The sequence below is a fragment of the Puma concolor genome, chromosome D1, assembly GCF_028749965.1.
Source record: "Puma concolor isolate L17-30 chromosome D1, mPumCon1.1.hap2, whole genome shotgun sequence".
In the NCBI taxonomy this organism is placed as follows: Eukaryota; Metazoa; Chordata; class Mammalia; order Carnivora; family Felidae; genus Puma; species Puma concolor.
Window position 1 is genome coordinate 49,719,500 of NC_141676.1, and position 17,633 is coordinate 49,737,132.

At 41.2% G+C, this 17,633-nt stretch overlaps 1 protein-coding gene across 6 annotated transcripts in view; it reads right to left on the reverse strand.

Moving 5' to 3' along the window:
* Nucleotides 1-4,836: 4,836 nt before the first annotated feature.
* ZNF143 (zinc finger protein 143) overlaps nucleotides 4,837-17,633 on the reverse strand; it is a 56,479-nt gene continuing 43,682 nt past the window's right edge. For all 6 annotated transcript variants that reach the window (XM_086678016.1, XM_086678015.1, XM_086678014.1 and 3 more), the window contains 4 exons: nucleotides 15,447-15,595; nucleotides 12,460-12,621; nucleotides 7,060-7,206; nucleotides 4,837-5,842 (listed from right to left, as the gene is read on the reverse strand). In XM_086678016.1, the coding sequence (XP_086534142.1) occupies nucleotides 5,759-5,842; nucleotides 7,060-7,206; nucleotides 12,460-12,621; nucleotides 15,447-15,595 (542 nt within the window). In that variant the 3' untranslated portion in view covers nucleotides 4,837-5,758. The remainder of the gene's footprint in view (nucleotides 5,843-7,059; nucleotides 7,207-12,459; nucleotides 12,622-15,446; nucleotides 15,596-17,633) is intronic.

A 17,633-nucleotide genomic window follows, 5' to 3' on the forward strand; every position in this document is an offset into this window, starting at 1 on the left:
CGCTACATAATCTGTGGGACTCAGTGCAAAAAGAAAATGCGAGCCTCTTGGTCAAAAAACAGGAAAAAAGTTCTGTTAAAGGTATGTATAAAGCCAGACACAAGACAAATAGTGATGCCACTTATATGACATACTGAGAATAGTCAAATTCATAGAAAGTGAAAGTAGAAGGGTGGTTGCCAGGGGCTGGGGGTGGGGGGAGGTGGGAGTTCTTGTGATGAGAAAGTTCTGGTGATGGATGGTGGGGATGTTTGCACAATGATGTGGATGTGCTTAATAACACTGAACTGCACACTCAAAAATGGTTGAAATGGTAAATTTTATGTTATACGTATTTTACAGCCACCGCCCCCCTGAAGGAATGCATGAGCTTTTCCCTTATTTTGAGGTCTCTCTCTCTTGACTTGTGATGGTGTTTTTTATTTGCTATCTAGCATCATTCTAAGTAAAGAAAAATTAATCTTAAATTTTTAGCATGAATTTTACCTTTCATCTTTATATTATGCAATGCCAGGGTTTTGTTTTGTTTTGTTTTGCTTTATTTTGTTTGTTTTTGAGAGGGAGAGAGAGAGAGAGAGAGCGGGGCAGGGGCAGAGGCAGAGAGAGAGGAAGATAGTCTGTGCTGACAGCAGAGAGCCCCATGTGGGGCTCGAACTCACGAACCATGAGATCATGACCTGAGCCAAAGTCAGACCCTTAACGGCTGAACCACCCAGATGCCCCTGTAATGCCAGTTTTAAATAAAAATATCATAGTGTTGAACTTGTATTTGAAATCACTGAAATTACATGATTCAAATTTTGTGGCTCCTCCTAGAGGGCACCTCAAGCTGGCTAGTAGGATCAAACACCAGCCAGGCTCAGGAAAGGTGGAAGGAGGAAGTGAGGACCCCCAGGCGCAGAGCCTATAGAAAGAGTCCTCTGGGTCATGGGACTTCACAGGTGCCTGAGGTGGTGCCGGTCTGGGCCTGACAGCTATCAGGTCCCCCTTCCCACAGGCCTACTCCTCCAGCCCACGAGAAACAGGCTACTCCCAGAGATCTTCAAAATTCAGAACTGGGACACATTCAGTACAGGGTGTGCACGAGGCCTCATCCCTGTCAGGACTTGGCTAACGTCGGCTGCCCACCTCAGCTCTGTGCTGCTGCCTGCCTGGAGTGAGGATGGCCACCACCACGCCTGACTCCACAGGGGCATGTGCCTGACACTGACCTGTTGAAAGCAGAGGGCAATTGCAAGTTGAGGGAGAGACCAGGTCAGGTAGGGGAGTGACAGAGAACCCATCCACAGAGGCTGCAGGTGGGACTGTGTCGCATTGCTCCATGAGACTTCACCTGCAGAACACACATTCAGGGGCACCTGTGTGGCTCAGTCAGTTAGGTTAGGCAACTGACTTCAGCTCGGGTTATGGTCTTGAGGTTTGTGAGTTCAAGCCCCATAATGGGCTCACTGCTGTCAGCCCAGAGCCCTCTTTCGTTCCGTTCCTCTGTCTCCCTCTCTGCCCCTCCCCTGCTTGCATTTTCTCTGTCTCTCTCTCTCAAAAATAAATAAACCTAAAAAAGAAAGAACGCACAAAGATAAAACTATTAAGAATTCCAAGACTGGGGGCGCCTGGGTAGCTCAGTCGGTTAAACGTCCGACTTCAGCCAGGTCACGATCTCGCGGTCCATGAATTCGAGCCCCGCATCGGGCTCTGGGCTGATGGCTCAGAGCCTGGAGCCTGCTTCCGATTCTGTGTCTCCCTCTCTCTCTGCCCCTCCCCCGTTCATGCTCTCTCTCTGTCTCAAAAATAAATAAACATTAAAAAAAAAAAAAAAAGAGGGGCGCCTGGGTGGCTCAGTCGGTAAGCTTCCGACTTCGGCTCAGGTCACGATCTCGCGGTCCGTGAGTTCGAGCCCCGCATCGGGCTCTGTGCTGACGGCTCAGAGCCTGGAGCCTGTTTAGGATTCTGTGTCTCCCTCTCTCTCTGATCCTTCCCCGTTCATGCTCTGTCTCTCTCTGTCTCAAAAATAAATAAATGTTAAAAAAAAAAAAAAAAATTTAAAAAAAAAAAAAAAAAAAGAATTCCAAGACTGCAGGGGCGCCTGGATGGCTCAGTCGATTAAGCATCTGACTTTGGCTCGGGTCATGATCTCATGGTTTGTGGGTTCAAGCCCCATGTCAGGCTTTGTGCTAACAGCTCAGAGCCTGGAGCCTGCTTCTGATTCTGTGTCTCCCTCTCTCTCTGCCCCTCCCCCATTCACGCTCTGTCTCTCTGTCTCAAAAATAAGCAAACGGTAAAAACAAAATAAAAAAAAAAAAAAAGAATTCCAAGGCTGCAACCACAGTGCATTAAATCCCAAGTGCAGAGTCTGGTCAACTGTACTGGTCACAAGTCCATGAGCCAGCCTTGTTCCTCAGTCAAAAGAGAAGAGGGTATTTGGCTGGAATATTCTTTGTAAGATCTCTGAGGAAACCTAAGTATAGAGAGTGCTTAAGTGGAAGGGGCTGAGGCAGCCTTTTTGCACTTCCCACATGCTCCCTTTCCTTCCTTGGCAACAGATTCCAGCTGTGCCCCTTTCCTTTTTGCCCTCTGCTTTCTTACTGTTGGGATCTACTGATAGTTGACTGGTCTATAGTCTTTTATATATATATCTTTTTATATTTATTTTTGAGAGAGAGAGCGTGACTGGGGGAGGAGCAGAGAGAGAAGGAGACACAGAATCCGAAGCAGGCTCCAGGTTCCGAGCTGTCAGCACAGAGCCTGATGTGGGGCCTGAACTCATGAACCGTGAGATCATGACCTGAGCCAAAGTTGGATGCGTAACCGACTGAGCCACGCACGTACCCCAACTGGTCTACAGTCTTATGTGAGCTAGGAAACACTGGAACACAAATTCCTTGGAGTCCAGTCCATTTTAGTGCTGAATGCATGGTTTCCCGACATTACTTACCTAGTCCTGGAGCTGCCGTGCAGGAAAGGCAGCATGTGATATCACCCAAATGACCACCCCGAGGTGGAGGGGCACAGAGAGCTGTCCGGCCTTCGGGGCAGCTGCCACCTTTGGAGAGTTGAGGAAGCCAAGTTCTTCTCTTACTCTATTTCCTAAATTCTTAATGACTGCAGACTGTAGGCAATGTTCTTTTTCTCTGTAGTGGCCTCAGGTTGTGTCTGGGAGAGTGAGGGGTTTTCTTAGACTAAGTTTTGCCTTGAGCAACTGCCTGGATCCCATTGCAGTTATGCTCCAACAGGCTCCATTTGTAAAGTACTTGTGTTTCATCAAGGGTCTTTGGGGACTTTCCAACTTTGGAGGGCTCCTTTATGCACCCTACACTCTGAAGAAACCCTGCACCAGCTTAACTAGCAACTGTCTGCACATCAGCTGGAGTCTTCCCTTGGGGGAAATGTGCCACCACCCATCCCCAGGAAGGCAGGTAGGGGACAAACCAGCAGCGTCCCTCTGCCCTTTTCTCTGGTGCCGGTAAGAAGGCATTTTCTTTGGAGCTGAGGGATAAACAGGCCTGCCAGCAGAGTCCAGCTCAGCCCTGTCCGGTCTAGCTGGCAAAGGAGCTGGGGTGAGGGAGAAAGCCTGGAATCTGAGCACAGGCAGTAAGGGGCCCAGGGAGGCTGATAGCGTGGGCTTGGTCCTGGGAAGCACAGCAGGCCTAGCTGGGCCCAGCAGAGGAGCCCCGTCAGCAGCCAGGACTGGGGCTGGGAGGCCAGAGCACCACCCTGTGACTGCAGATCCTCTTCTTCCTCTGCCTCCCCATACCAGCCCCTTTCTGAGCCTTAGCAGGCCTTAGCTGTGAATTCTTTGTGTGCTTTAAGGTCTCAGGCAAGAGAGAAGACAGGATCTGTGTGTGACTAAGACCCTTTCTAATGTTAAATATCTGTGAAGAGCTTTGAAGGGAAAGCAACCAGTCGCCTGCCCAACCCTGAAGGGTTTCCCATTTCAGATAAGTAAGTCACGACCCTTTTTTAGCAAGACTTCAAAGAACCTCATCAAAGATAACATTTGTATTAAATACAACAGTACATTTTTTTCCTTTTTTACCATAAAGCTTGAAATGAAACATGAGAGCGGCATTTCAGCTCTCTGGCAAACAAAGCACAGTGAACACGGTGAAGGAATGATTACTGCAGGGCAGGCCTCCCCATCCTTTCTTTTTTGGAACTTGGTGGACCCTAAGCTAAATTTCTGACATTAGACATGGTTTTTCGAGTGTTCTGGTCATTGGGCAATCAGAAAATACCAGAGCTCATCTTGATAATCTTTGCCGCCAGCATCATCTGAGAAGGCAGTTGTGGTGTGGTGAAAGCACACTGGACATGGGGGTCAGACTGGGTTCTCTGGGGTGCCTGGGTGGCTCAGTTGGTCGAACATCCGACTCTTGCTTTCGGCTCAGGTCATGATCTCCCAGTGTCGTGAGTTCGAGCCCTGCATTGGGCTCCATGCTGACAGTGGGGAGCCTGCTTGGGATTCTTTGTCCCTCTCTGCCCCTCCCCCACTCATGCGTGTGGGCACTCTCTCTCTCAAAATAAGCATTAAAAAAAAAAGAAAAAAAAAGCCTGGGTTTTCAAGTCTTTGCCTTGCCTCTTCACAGTCGGAGGGCCTGGGTGGAGACACAACTTCTTTAGACCCTCTGTTTCTCCTTTTATAAATGGGGATAATAAATCCCGTATATCTCACAAAATTGTTAGAAGAGCATAACAATGTATGAAAAAATACTTATTCTGTGCTTGATAAACAATATACTCTCGATATATGTATGTTGGGTTATAACTGATGGCATTTGTGCTCTTTTCTACCACAGTCTCTCCCACACCCATACCACATTAATAAAACAAATATAAAGGTAACATTTTAAAAATTGCTGTATTCAAAATTAATAATAAACTTTAGGGTAAATAAGCTTTAAAACAAAAGTACATAAGCAAAAATAAATAATTTACACGGACCCACTAACCTATTTTTCAGAGGAAAGCCATGTCCAATTACAGCACTATTATCCCGGGCTCCAGCCTATGGTCAAACTTTGATAGTTCATTATTTTTAAAAAACAGTAACAAAAAAAAACTGAACGCTAAGTAAAATCTTTAACAAAACCAAAGCACTGGATTTAACTTTTTAATTTTAAATAACCAAACTTTGTTATTTTATACATAATCCAATGTAATGGATCCAATTCAATATAATTAGCATTTCAGCTTGAAGAGTTGGTATTTTAACAGGGATGGAAAACTATAATGAATAGTTTTCAAACCGTGAGGTACAAAAAAAAACCAGACACGTATACAGTAGAACAAAAACTGCAGACGCTCTATTAACTTGGGGAAATATTTGAAGGCTTTACATCCTTTATTATCCATGATGGCTTCTGGAATTGATTGTTTGAAGTATAGAACCTTTAACATTTTAGATACAGCCTTTATTTTATTTGTCACAGTAAGTTAAAAATCCATCATAAGACTCCATAAGACTTTGCTGATCTTGCATGTGGACTCTAGGAGTTTGTGAACTGATAAAAGAGTAACATGAAAATTTACTGTATTGCCCTAATTTCATACATCCTTGTACACAATGAATCAGTTTGGGAATCTATTCCAAGGGTTATATACACAAAAGTGTCAAGAATAAAATGTTCTCCACTCTTGCATAAAAACGTGTACAGTATTTCAGGAATGGAAAAATTCTAATTTTCCTGGGCCCGGGTTCCTGGGTGTCTGCTGCCCGAAGGTGAAAGGCTCCTCCTGCTGCGATGCTCCACTGTTCTGAGGATTAATCATCCAGCCCTGGTGTTTCTCCTTGTTGGATCCTAGATGCTATTCTGATGGCTTCTTCCAGAGATGGCTGTTCTCCAAGCTGAAACAGGAACAGACACAAAGCCACAGTCAAGATAATACCGAAGAAACAGTATATGCCCGAAGTAAAATCTCTGTAATTCTGACACCTGGACTCGTTAAGATACGACTGCTGATCCAATCATTAAGAGCACACAAAAAATTCTTGCAGTAGAATAATGTAGTTTCTTACTTTAGGATTTTGCAGTTTTGTTTTGTTTAAGTAGGCTCCGTGCCCAACCTGGGGCTTGAACCTCATGACCCTGAGACTGAGAATTGCATGCTTTACCTACTGAGTCAGCCAGGCACTCCATCTTTCTTTAGGATTTTCTTTTAAGCTTATATTATTTAAGCTTATATCTTTTAAGCTTATATATTTATTTTGAGAGAGAGAGAGAGAGAATGAGACAGCAAGGGAGGGGCAGAGAAGAGGGGAGAGAGAGAATCCCAAGCAAGCTCCGTACCATCGGCCCAGAGTCCCGACGTGGGCTCGAACTCACAAACTGTGAGACCATGACCTGAGCCGAAATCAAGAGTCAGATGCTTAACCAACTGAGCCACCAGGCACCTCTTCCTTTAGGACTTTGATAAACCTTCACTCATGCAATGGACAAAAGATGCTCATCTTTTCCAATGGAGGTATTCAGAGAGCTTCCTGAGTCTTTAGCTTCTATACCATAAACTAAATTAAAAACAATGGTTGGCATTTTCCTGAGTGTGTTCTAACTCTTTTCCAAGTAAATACATGAAAAACAACTCTTCCCAAGGAAAGGTAATCTGTATTCTAGACTGTCTTCCTGAATCCAGTGACTTCCCCAAGAATAGTTTCTTCTGTCTTCTGATGTTCCCCTAACATAAAATGGGGCTGTGCAGTGATTCTCAGAGGACTAATTTGGGTCTACATTTACGCTAGGTTCATTTCCAAGTGCTTTACAGAATCCTGCTTAATTAGACTTATTTTGAAAGTAAAGATAGCTGGCTGGGTGCATGCTGGGATGTATACCAGAAGCTTTATTTTTCTTACTATAAATTCCCCTAAAAAACGTAAAGATAATAGCGAACAAAGTGCCAGTCTCTTTGAAACCACCTCAAACACAGCAATTTCCTTCTAGTGGCTAAGTGACACAGATTAGTCTGTCCCCAGCCTCCCCTAAAGGTTCTGAATAAAGCACAATGTGCAAGGTTGAGAGCTAGGAAGTAGTCTTCCTGTTGACTAAGGACAGCTGCTACAGAACTCACCTGAACTGCAATCTGGGTGCCATTGGATGTTGCCACTAAGGTCAGAGGTCTGGTTTCTGTGGTTACTAAATGATGGCTGTGCTGTTGATGCCCCATTTCTGATGAGGCAGTATGGAATGCTGCCAAGTCCTGAGCCACAATTGCGACCTTAAACAAAAAATACACAAAATAAAGCTATGATTAAATACATTAAACTCCATTTAATGCAAGGGACTGTCTTGAAATTTGAAAGGAAAAACTCCCTTCTGACCACAGACTTGTAGAAGCCTAAAGTTGGAAGAGAACTTCTATATTGTCTATCTTAGACTCTTTTTTGTTTGAAGAAGTTGAGGCTCAAAAAGAAGGCATTTATCTAAGCTTATGTGAACCAATGACATAACAGGGTAGAGGACACTTGGCAGGTAGGTCTGCTACACGAGGCTTCATTAACCAGGACAGACGTGACCATGCTTAGGATCTCCTACCCTAAGTGGCTGCTTGGTACGTTACACATGTAGAGTAATTCATATCTCAAATGTCTATTTATTCCTGAGTTGGGATCAGTGAAACATAATATATACTATTTTCTCTTGTTTACCTGATGCATTTTTTTTTTAATTAAAAAAACTTTTTAAAAAATTTTATATAGAGAGAGATGAGCAGGAGAGAGGGGTAGAGGGAGAGAGAGAATCTTAAACAGGCTCCATGCTCAGCACAGAGCCTAAGGTGGGGGTCAATCCCACAACCCTGGGATCGTGACCTGAGGTGAAATCAGGAGTCGGACGCTTAACCAACTCAGCCACCCAGGCACCCCTACCTGTTGGGACTTAAAATTAGATTTCCATTTAACTAGGAAAACTGAAAAGACTAGGGATTGACTGGAAGGGATGACAAGGGAACTTTCTGGGGGTGATGAAAATGTTGGGGATGGTGTTATATGCATGTGTATGTGTAACAACTCACTGAATTGTAAATTTAAAATTTGTACATTTCACTGTAAATTTTACCTCAATTAAGAAAAAATAGATTGTGAGTCGATCTGAAAAACATGTTCAACCTCATTAATGATCAAATGAAAATAAAATAGAATTCAACTTCTGCTTGTGAATTATGCAAATATGTTAAAATCTTCAATGCTAGCAAGAAGAGTACAGTGAACCAAGAAAGCTTTTAGATCCATGGTGCAATTGTTAAAACTTTTTGGAAGAAAATTTGGCAGTATGTAGCAAACAGCTTAAAATACTTTATATCATTAATCCAGTAATTCCATGCTAGAGTTTGTTCCTATGAAGATAATCAAAGGCTTATACAACAATTTATGTTTGTGGAATGAGTTAATGAGTTCCATTTGATAGATTATTTTACAAATGATAAGAATCCTTTTACAAGAACATTTAATTGGTATGAGAAAGTGCTCAGAATGTAGTGTTAGATGGATGACAGGCATACAAAATCATAACCCTAACTCTGTGTATACACACACACACACACACACACACACACACACACACGAAGTAAGCAGTCCTAAATGTTGAGACTAGTTATTATAACATCAAAAGATTATAGCTGATTTTTAGTTTGCATCTCTATTTTTAATTCTTCTGGAAATATATCTGCAAGTGGTATTAGTGGATCATATGTAGTTCTATGTCAACTCTTTTTTTTTTTTTCTTTTATGTAGGCTCTAAGACCAATGTGGGGCTTGAACTCATGACCCCAAGATCAAGAGTTGCATACTGTACCAACTGAGCCAGCCAGATGCTCACTATGTTCAACTCTTTGAGGAACTGCTATACTGCTTTCCACAGTACTTGCACCGTTTTACATTCCTATGAGCAATGCACAAGATGTCTCTGCATCTTCGTCAACACTTGGTACTGTTTTTTGGATAACAGCCTAAACTAATGGGGGTGAAGTGGTATCTCACTGTGGTTTTGATTTGTGTTTACCTAATAACTAATGATGTTGAGCATCTTTTCATATGCTAATTGGCCATCTGTAAAACTCCTTGGAGAAATGTCTATTCAAGTCCTTTGCTCATGTTTAAATTGGATTGCTTTTTTTTTTGTTGTTGAGTTATAGGAAGTCTTTATTCTAAATATTAATCCTTATCAGATAACATAATTTGCAAATATTTTCTCTCATTATGTAGAATGTCTTTTCACTCTCCTGGTAGTAGCCTTTAATGCACAAAGTTTTTAATTTTTAACAAGTTTAATTTATCTATTTCTTCTTTCATTGCCTCTGCTGTGATACATAAGAAATAACTGTCATACATAAGAAATAACTTCCCAATCCAAGATCATGAAGATTTTCATCTATGTTTTCTTTCAAAAAGTTAATTTTTATATATGATATAAGGTAAGGGTCCAACATCATTCTTTCTCATGTGGATATTTTTTTTACCAGCACCATTTGTTTAAAAGACCATCCTTTCCCACTAGTCAAATTTTAATTGTTGAGATTTAATGGACTATATATTTGATGGTTTACTTCTAGACTCTTTATTCTATTACATTAAGAATATATATTACTTTTATAATCTGAAATTAACAAAAAAAATTAACAAAAATAGATACTGTCTGTACCTGCTAACTAGGTTTTCAAGGCACCTGGAAAACTGAGGCTAAGAAATCCAATGACCTTAATTAAAAAAAAAAAAAAGGCAGGGAAAGACCACCTGCTTTCTTCCTGTGCATGTAAAGAAATAGGTAATTTAAGGGTTACAGATAATTCAAAGGTGGTGTCTGGACACCCCAAGTGGATAGTCATCAGTTGCCCAATGGCCTACAGTTGCAGCAGAAGGAGATGTGGCAGCAGCTGGTCCTCAAGGGAAATCCCCGCTCCTGTTGTGATATCCCTGCTTGCTGAAAGCTGCCTGCCTTCATTCCAGCCCTCAAAACCGCCTCTCCTAAAATTTTCCTAGTCCCCAGGCTACAGATAAGCTACAAAAGAATGCTTGGTTTAGGGCCACTATTCTTACAGACCTGCAACTATAACTGGTACAAGGTGTATTTACCCAAGCTGTGTCATACACCCAATCCAGGAATCCTAGAGCCATGGAAATGACTGGGACCATTCCGTAAGACAGCCTGAAAGCTAGTGGCTGGGTTTCGAGTTTGTTTCTGTTTTTGCATTGGGCATAATTAGCAAACAATAAAAATGCATGAATCTTTAGGTGTTCTGTTGAGTTCTGACAGTTAGATACATCTGTGGAACCACCACCTAAAACAAAATAGAGAACAGTTCCTTCATATTCCATTCCATCAATTTCCTTCCCCCAGTCAAGCAGCATTTTCTGATTTCTATCACCATGGATTTGTTTGGTCTGTTCTTGGATTTTATGTAAGTGAAATCGTATAATATGTATTCTAGTGGAATTGCTGGGTCGTGGAGTATAAGAAACCACCAAACAGTTCTCCAAAGTGGTTGTATCATTTTACATTCCCACTAGCATGTACAAATATTTTAGCTGCTTCGCATCTTTACCAAATGTTAGTCAAGTCTTTTTTATTTTAGTCATTTTGAGCACTTTTTTTGTGTCATTGGCCGTTCTTGAGTCTTCTTTTATGAGAGGTCTGTTCAAGTGAGTGGTCAAATGATCTGCTCATTAAAAAATTTCTTATTTAGGGTGCCTGGGTGGCTCAGTCGTTAAGCATCTGACTTTAGCTTAGGTCATGATCTCACAGCTCAGGAGCCCATGCCCCGCTTCGGGTGAGCCCCACTTCACTCCCTCTCACACTCTCTCTCTCCCTCTCTGCACCTCCTGGGATTCTCTCTCTGCCCCTCGCTCACTTGTGCACCCCCCGCCTCAAAAAATACATTTTAAGTTAATTTTGCTCATTTTTTATGGCCTATTATTCATCTTTTTATTGTTGATTTGTAGAAGTTTGTTATCTATTCTCAATTCCACTGATATATATAGCGTGAATATATTTTTCTCAGTTTGAGGCTTATCTTCTTCTTAAGAGGCTTATCTTATCTTTTTCCCAGTTTGAGGCTTTTCTTAATGGTGTCTTTTGGAGAGCAGAGTTAATTTTGACGAAGTTCAATTTATGTTCTTTTCTTTCCTTGGTAGTGCATTTTTAGGAAATCTTTAGCCAAGTTTGCAAAAGTATTCACTTCTCTTCTAGAAGCTTTATGATTCTGAGTTTTGTATTTCAAGGTATAGAAGACTTTCTTTCAACCTTGTTCTTTTTTCTTGTTTTGTTTATCATAGGTTCTTTCCATTTTCATGTATATTTTAAAGTGAGATTATTTAATATCTTCAAAAAAGCCTCTGGAATTTTGATTGTGATGGTATTGAATTTATAAATGAATGAATGAGAGCTACTAATTTTGACAGACTCTTTCATTGAACATGGTAAGGTAGCTGCAGTGAATCTCAACATTGCTGTCAGCATAGTACAAGAAGATGTAAAATGTATTAATATCATGGATTTTAAGGGAAATGAAAAATTAAAACTACAGAGAGATACATGAGATTGGCAAAAATCCAAAAGTTTAGTACCTTTGTATTGACTATACAGAAGGGAATGCTGCTGGTGGTACTGTGGACTGTACAACACTAGAAGGGAAGCTTGGCACTACTTACCCCAATTACAAATGCATGTATCTTTTCACCCAGCAACTCCTCTCTAGGATTTACCTGGCAGACATACTCACCCATATGCAAAAATCACATGAGCACAAAGTTACATGTTTGAAACAGCACAAGACTTCGATTAGGGTGTGCATAGAGTAAAATATGAGACAGCTTTAAAAAAGAATGAGGAAGCTCTCTACATAATGAAATATAAACATTTTCTAGATGTATCATTAAGTTAAAAAAAAAAAAAAAAACCCAAGGTGAAGAACAGTATAGTTTACTACCATAAGAAAAACAAAAGTGGAGAAGAGGACTATTTCTATTTATTTGTATATGCCTAATGAATGGCTGGAAGACTACACAAGAAACTAATAACAGTGGATTATCTCTATGGAGGCAAGAACAAGATTGATGGAGGCAGGGGTAGTAGGGAGACTTTTCACTGCATACCTGTATATACTTTTTGATTTTTGAACTATGTGACTATATTATTCAAAATATTAAATAAATTTTGCCGATGAATTTTTCCTAAGTATCTGGTGAACACTTTATGAACCATTAATGAACCCTTAACATATACCTAGGCTTTATATTAAGTACTACGTACGTATTATCTCATTCAATCCTTTTATCAACCTCATGGTGTAGATGCTACAATCACTCCTGTTTTACAGAGCAGGAAAACCTCAGGCTCAGAAGGTCATGTGGCTAATAAGCCGTAAACCTGGAATTCAATCCAAAGTGTGTGAGATTAACCACCACACTACCCTGTATATCTATGAAATAGTTTTGATGATATATGTATTGATTAATATAAAAAAAATAGCAATCACCTGCTGCCCTTCTGTGCCCTCAGCAGTAACCATAGCAACAGAGTGCGTTCCTGCCGAGGAGATGACTGCGTCGTGAGCTGGGACCGTGATGGGTGTGCCATCCTGCGTTACCATCGTGATGGTATTGCCAATGGCTTGCATGTCAGCTTGAGATATGTTGACCTGCAACACAATGCATTTCACATATCAGTCTGTTTCTTGTTCTATTTGGCAATCTTTAGTAAGGACTAGGCCTAGTCCTTAAATAAGTCTACTCTGTGGAGCAAATAGGAATTCTATAATGGAATAAACTCTTTAGAAAGAGATCGTCAGAAAACCTTTTTCTTTTTTAAAGATTTTATTTTTAAGTCATCTTTATGTCCAACATGGGGTTCCAACTAATAACCCCAAGATCAAGAGATCAAGAGTTGCATGTCCCACTGACTGAGCCAGTTAGGTACCCCCAAACTGATTCTTCCTTTCTTTCTTTAAAGTAGACTTCAGCCCAGTGCAGAGCCTAACACAGGGCTTGAACTCATGGCCCTGAGATCAAGACCTGAGCTGAGATCAAGTTGGTTAAGCATCTGACGTTTGATTTTGGCTCAGGTCGTGATCTTATGGTTTCGTGGATTCGAACCCCGTGTGGGGCTCTTTGTGCTAACTGCATGGAGCCTGCTTGGGATTCTCTGTCTCCTCTCTCTGCTCTTCCCCTGCTCATTCTATCTCTCTCAAAATAAATAAATAAACTTAAAAAAAAAAAAAGAGTTGGACGCTTAACCGATTGAATCACCCAGGCGCCCCAAAGCTATTTCTTAAATGCACTTCCTCCTCTCCATCTCTACTGCCAATTCACACCCTTACTTTTTCCTTGTCTGACTTTCCACAATAATACAACTTCTTTTTAGGTACCCAGTCTAACCCTTTCTTAAGCCATCCTCTACCTTGACACCTTTTTAAAAGAACAAATTTCATTATGCTCCCTGTTCAAATCCCCAGGGCCCCCCATCACTAGAGTTTAGACTTTTTACATGGTATTCATGACCTTTTGCAATCTGGCCTTTAACAGCATCTCTAGACTCATCTTCCACTACTTCTAAACCAGCATCTGGCATTCCAGCCACAACTAATCATTTGCAGTCCCAGAGTGTCATATTCTCTTCTATTTTCCTGGCTTTTCCCTTCCCTTCACTCTGCCTGACAAACGCATGAAAACTCCTCAAGATCCAACTAAATGGGGGGCACCCGGGTGGCTCAGTCAGTTAAGCATCCAACTACAGCTTAGGTCATGATCTCGCTGTCCGTGAGTTCAAGCCCCGCATTGGGCTCTGTGCTCACAGCTTGGAGCCTGGAGCCTGCTTCAGATTCTGTGACTCCCTCTCTCTCTGCCCCTCCCCCACTCGTGCTCGGTCTCTCTCTGTCTCGGAAAAAATGAATAAATGTTAAAAAAAAAAAAAAGATCCAACTAAATGGCCATTCTCTAAAAGGGTCTCCAAGATTCCTTCAGGAATAATCATTTACTCCTTCCTCCAGGCTGCCACTGCACTTTACACATTCCTCAATTACATACCCATCATAAGAGGTTATTGTTCATTTAGAAATATCTCTCTCCTCCTTGACTATGATACCCCCCCTTCCTATATTCCCCACATTAAGCCAACCAAAGTATCTGGCATTGCGTAGACATTCCATAAATGTTTGCTATTTAACTGACTAAAGGAATGGAAGAGAAATCTAATCCCTGAAGGAAATGGGAAGGTTACATCTGGAGAAAATACATCGGGATAAGGAAAATAGCTGCTCTGGAACACATGAAGGGGGATGAGGCTCACTTTATGTGGTCAGAGAGGAGCCAGGAGTGGCTGACATAGCAGGAGGTTCCAGTCTGATAAACATTAGAATTACCCAACAATGGAACAGGCTGCTTCTTTTGAAACTGCCTTATCTGTTTGGGGGCTCCTGGAGAGGGGAATTCTCTTGGGAGGGAGGGAGGGAGGTTACATCACATTACTTCCAGAGGGCCTCTGTCTGTGATGATCTAATTCAAGAAAAAGTCTTAGGATTGATGCTAAATTAAAACCGGGTTAGTAAATATGTTTAATCTTGCACAGCAATCAGTGGACAAAGAATACTGTGAGGGTGAGGAATTAGTGCCATCAAAAGTGAGGGTGAAGGGAATGAATGGGATGGTACAAGCACTTTTAATTTTCCAATCCTGAATATGTGCTGCTTCCTAGTTAGCATCGGCATGGTAACAGTTATCAACACAAAGGGCAGATTCATCATGGGAGGTAAGCTCTGAGACAAGTAAGGAGAGAGTTCTCCATGGAAGAGACAGTTATAGGAGGATAAAGAACCCCATATGCTCATTTCTACCAGGTACTAAGACAACCTTAGTTGGAGCCTAAAAATAAAATCAAGTCTGGATTATTTTAGGCTAGTGGCATCTAGAAACGTTCAGAGAATAACCATTATACTGCTTTTCCTGGGGAAATCAAGATACCTTTCTGTGAAATCTGGGAGATAAGTTAAGTGAACTTCCATGACTCCAGGGAGGGAGAGAGACACACTTTGGAAATTTTATAAGTTTTGCCCATCACTGACTTCCCAGGATCTTTTAATGATCAACCCCTCAGCCAAGGTTCTGTTGGTTTCTCAATCTCACCTCCTGGATCTAATCAGCTACTAAATCCTATCCTTTCTCTGAATTATATTTTCACACAGATCCTTTACTTTTCAAGCCCTCCATTTCACTGTGGTTCTGACCTTTACCACCTCACCTTTGAGCTACGCCAATAACACCATGGGAATGCTGGGCTCACAACCATCCTGTCTCTCCTAATGTTCTTGTATGTAGCCTCTTTCAGCAGATTACTAGAAAGCCTTCAGGAGATCTAGCATTGCTTGCAAGCTGATATTCAAGGCTTTCCTCGATTAAGGCCCAACCTGCCTTTCATGCCCATGTTCAGAGAAACAATATTTAACTTGTTTGGCTTTTGGTGGATACTTACATGCTGAGTCCCATCCTGGGATATGAGTGTAACTTGTTGACTCAACCCAGACTGGGTTACTGTGGCTACTTGTGTAGACACAACATCATCCCCTTCTACACCTGTAACATACGTGATCTGGGACCCTTTAAGAACATCTTCACTTTGACCTATTTAAAACAAATGAATCATTTATTTGACCAACCAAGCAAGCTGTTTAGAAAACAGAGGATATTTTCTTTCTTTTTTTTTTTTTATCACTTTGAATATTTAATTTTTCCCCAAGTTTTTACTTTAATTCCAGTTAACACACAGTGTTGTATTTGTTTCAGGTGTACAACACAGTGACTCAACAATTCCATACATCATCTGGTGCTCATCATGACAAATGCACTCCTTAATCTCTATCACCTATGTAATCCCTCCCCCAACCCATCCACCTGTCCTCTGGTAACCATCAGTTTGGTCTCCAGAGTTAAGATCCTGTTTCTTGATTTGTCTCTCTTTCTCTTTGCTTGTTTCTTAAATTTCACATATGAGTAAAATCGTATGGTATTTGTCTTTCTCTGACTTATTTCACTTAGCATAATACTCTCTAGCTCCATCCATGTCATTGCACATGGCAAGATTTCATTCTTTTTTATGACTGAATAATATTTCAGTGTGCTGGTATAACACTCTGAATTAGTGTTTTTGTATTCTTTAGGTAAATAGCCAGTAGTGTCATTGCTGGATTAAAAATAGCTCTATTTTTAACTTTTTGAGGAACCTCCATATTGTTTTCAGAGTGGCTGCACCAGTTTGCATTCCCACCAACAGTGCACGAGGATTCCTTTTTCTCCATATCTTCACCAACACCTGTTGTTTCTTGTGTTGTTGATTTTAGCCATTCTGACAGGTGTGAGGTGGTATCACATTATAGTTTTGATTCTCATTTCAAAAACAGAATACTGTAAATATGACAGAGACATTTATACAAATTAAAGTGTATACATGTTATAGTCCAAATCACATGGCTTCTAGCACCTCCTTTTAATTCCTCTACCTTTACTTTTGTAAAGCCAAGCCAAATCAAAGCAGACCAAACCAAACCTTTCCACATCAAATTTAAATATTCTAATTTGGGGAGACCACTCTTATTCTTAATTGGAGTAATTATGTGATACTGTGCATGTGTGCTGGGGGGCAGGGGGAGTACTGAACAGGAAGACTGCCTGGCAAATAACCCTTCCAACATGGCAAGTATGCTAAGTTCTTGCAGTCACTTAAGAAGCTTTTAAATATGATAACACAATCTTCATAAACATTAGCCGCAAAACCAGAACGGTGTGTAAACAGAACCTACTAATACTAAATTACTTACTCTTTAACACAAGTGATTGACCACAAGTCATCAGTACACAATGACCACATTGTGTAAAGACAATGTAATGGCACATTATCTGGGGAGAGGTTAATCATTTAATAAGGGACAGAACAGGAGCACCCATCCACTTCCTTAGGTCATGAAGAACCAGCAAGTAGACAGCAATTTCAACAGTCCATTAGTGCTATACTTGGCAACCAGGAAGTCTGCTGATCTATTTTTTCATCACTTTTCACCTCCCAGGAAGCCAGAAGGAGGGTAAATATGTTTTTTTCTTCCTTCAAAGAAGGACTTATGCTAATTTAACAGTACTTCTCAAAGTTAGTGGCTGATGCATGCACTCCTATGGCTATGGTCATCATGGTAAAATCTCCAGTCATTATTTCATGTCTTTTCGTTCTGTTTCACAGCTATTTATATACCATTATTCCAATGGGCTACCATACCTAGAGAATTGTATGAGAGAAAAGGAGTACAAATCCATCCCTATTCTTGGAAAAATAATCTTTATTATTTTTTAAATAAAATCTGTATCATTATATTACAGACTACTTTCTAAAATACAAGAAATTCAGACAGTCTGAAAAATCAGCACTAAAGGAAAAAGACTGAAGAAGCTTTAGAAAGGAAGAATTTCGGGGCGCCTGGGTGGCGCAGTCGGTTAAGCGTCCGACTTCAGCCAGGTCACGATCTCGCGGTCCGTGAGTTCGAGCCCCGCATCAGGCTCTGGGCTGATGGCTCGGAGCCTGGAGCCTGTTTCCGATTCTGTGTCTCCCTCTCTCTCTGCCCCTCCCCCGTTCATGCTCTGTCTCTCTCTGTCCCAAAAATAAATAAAAAACGTT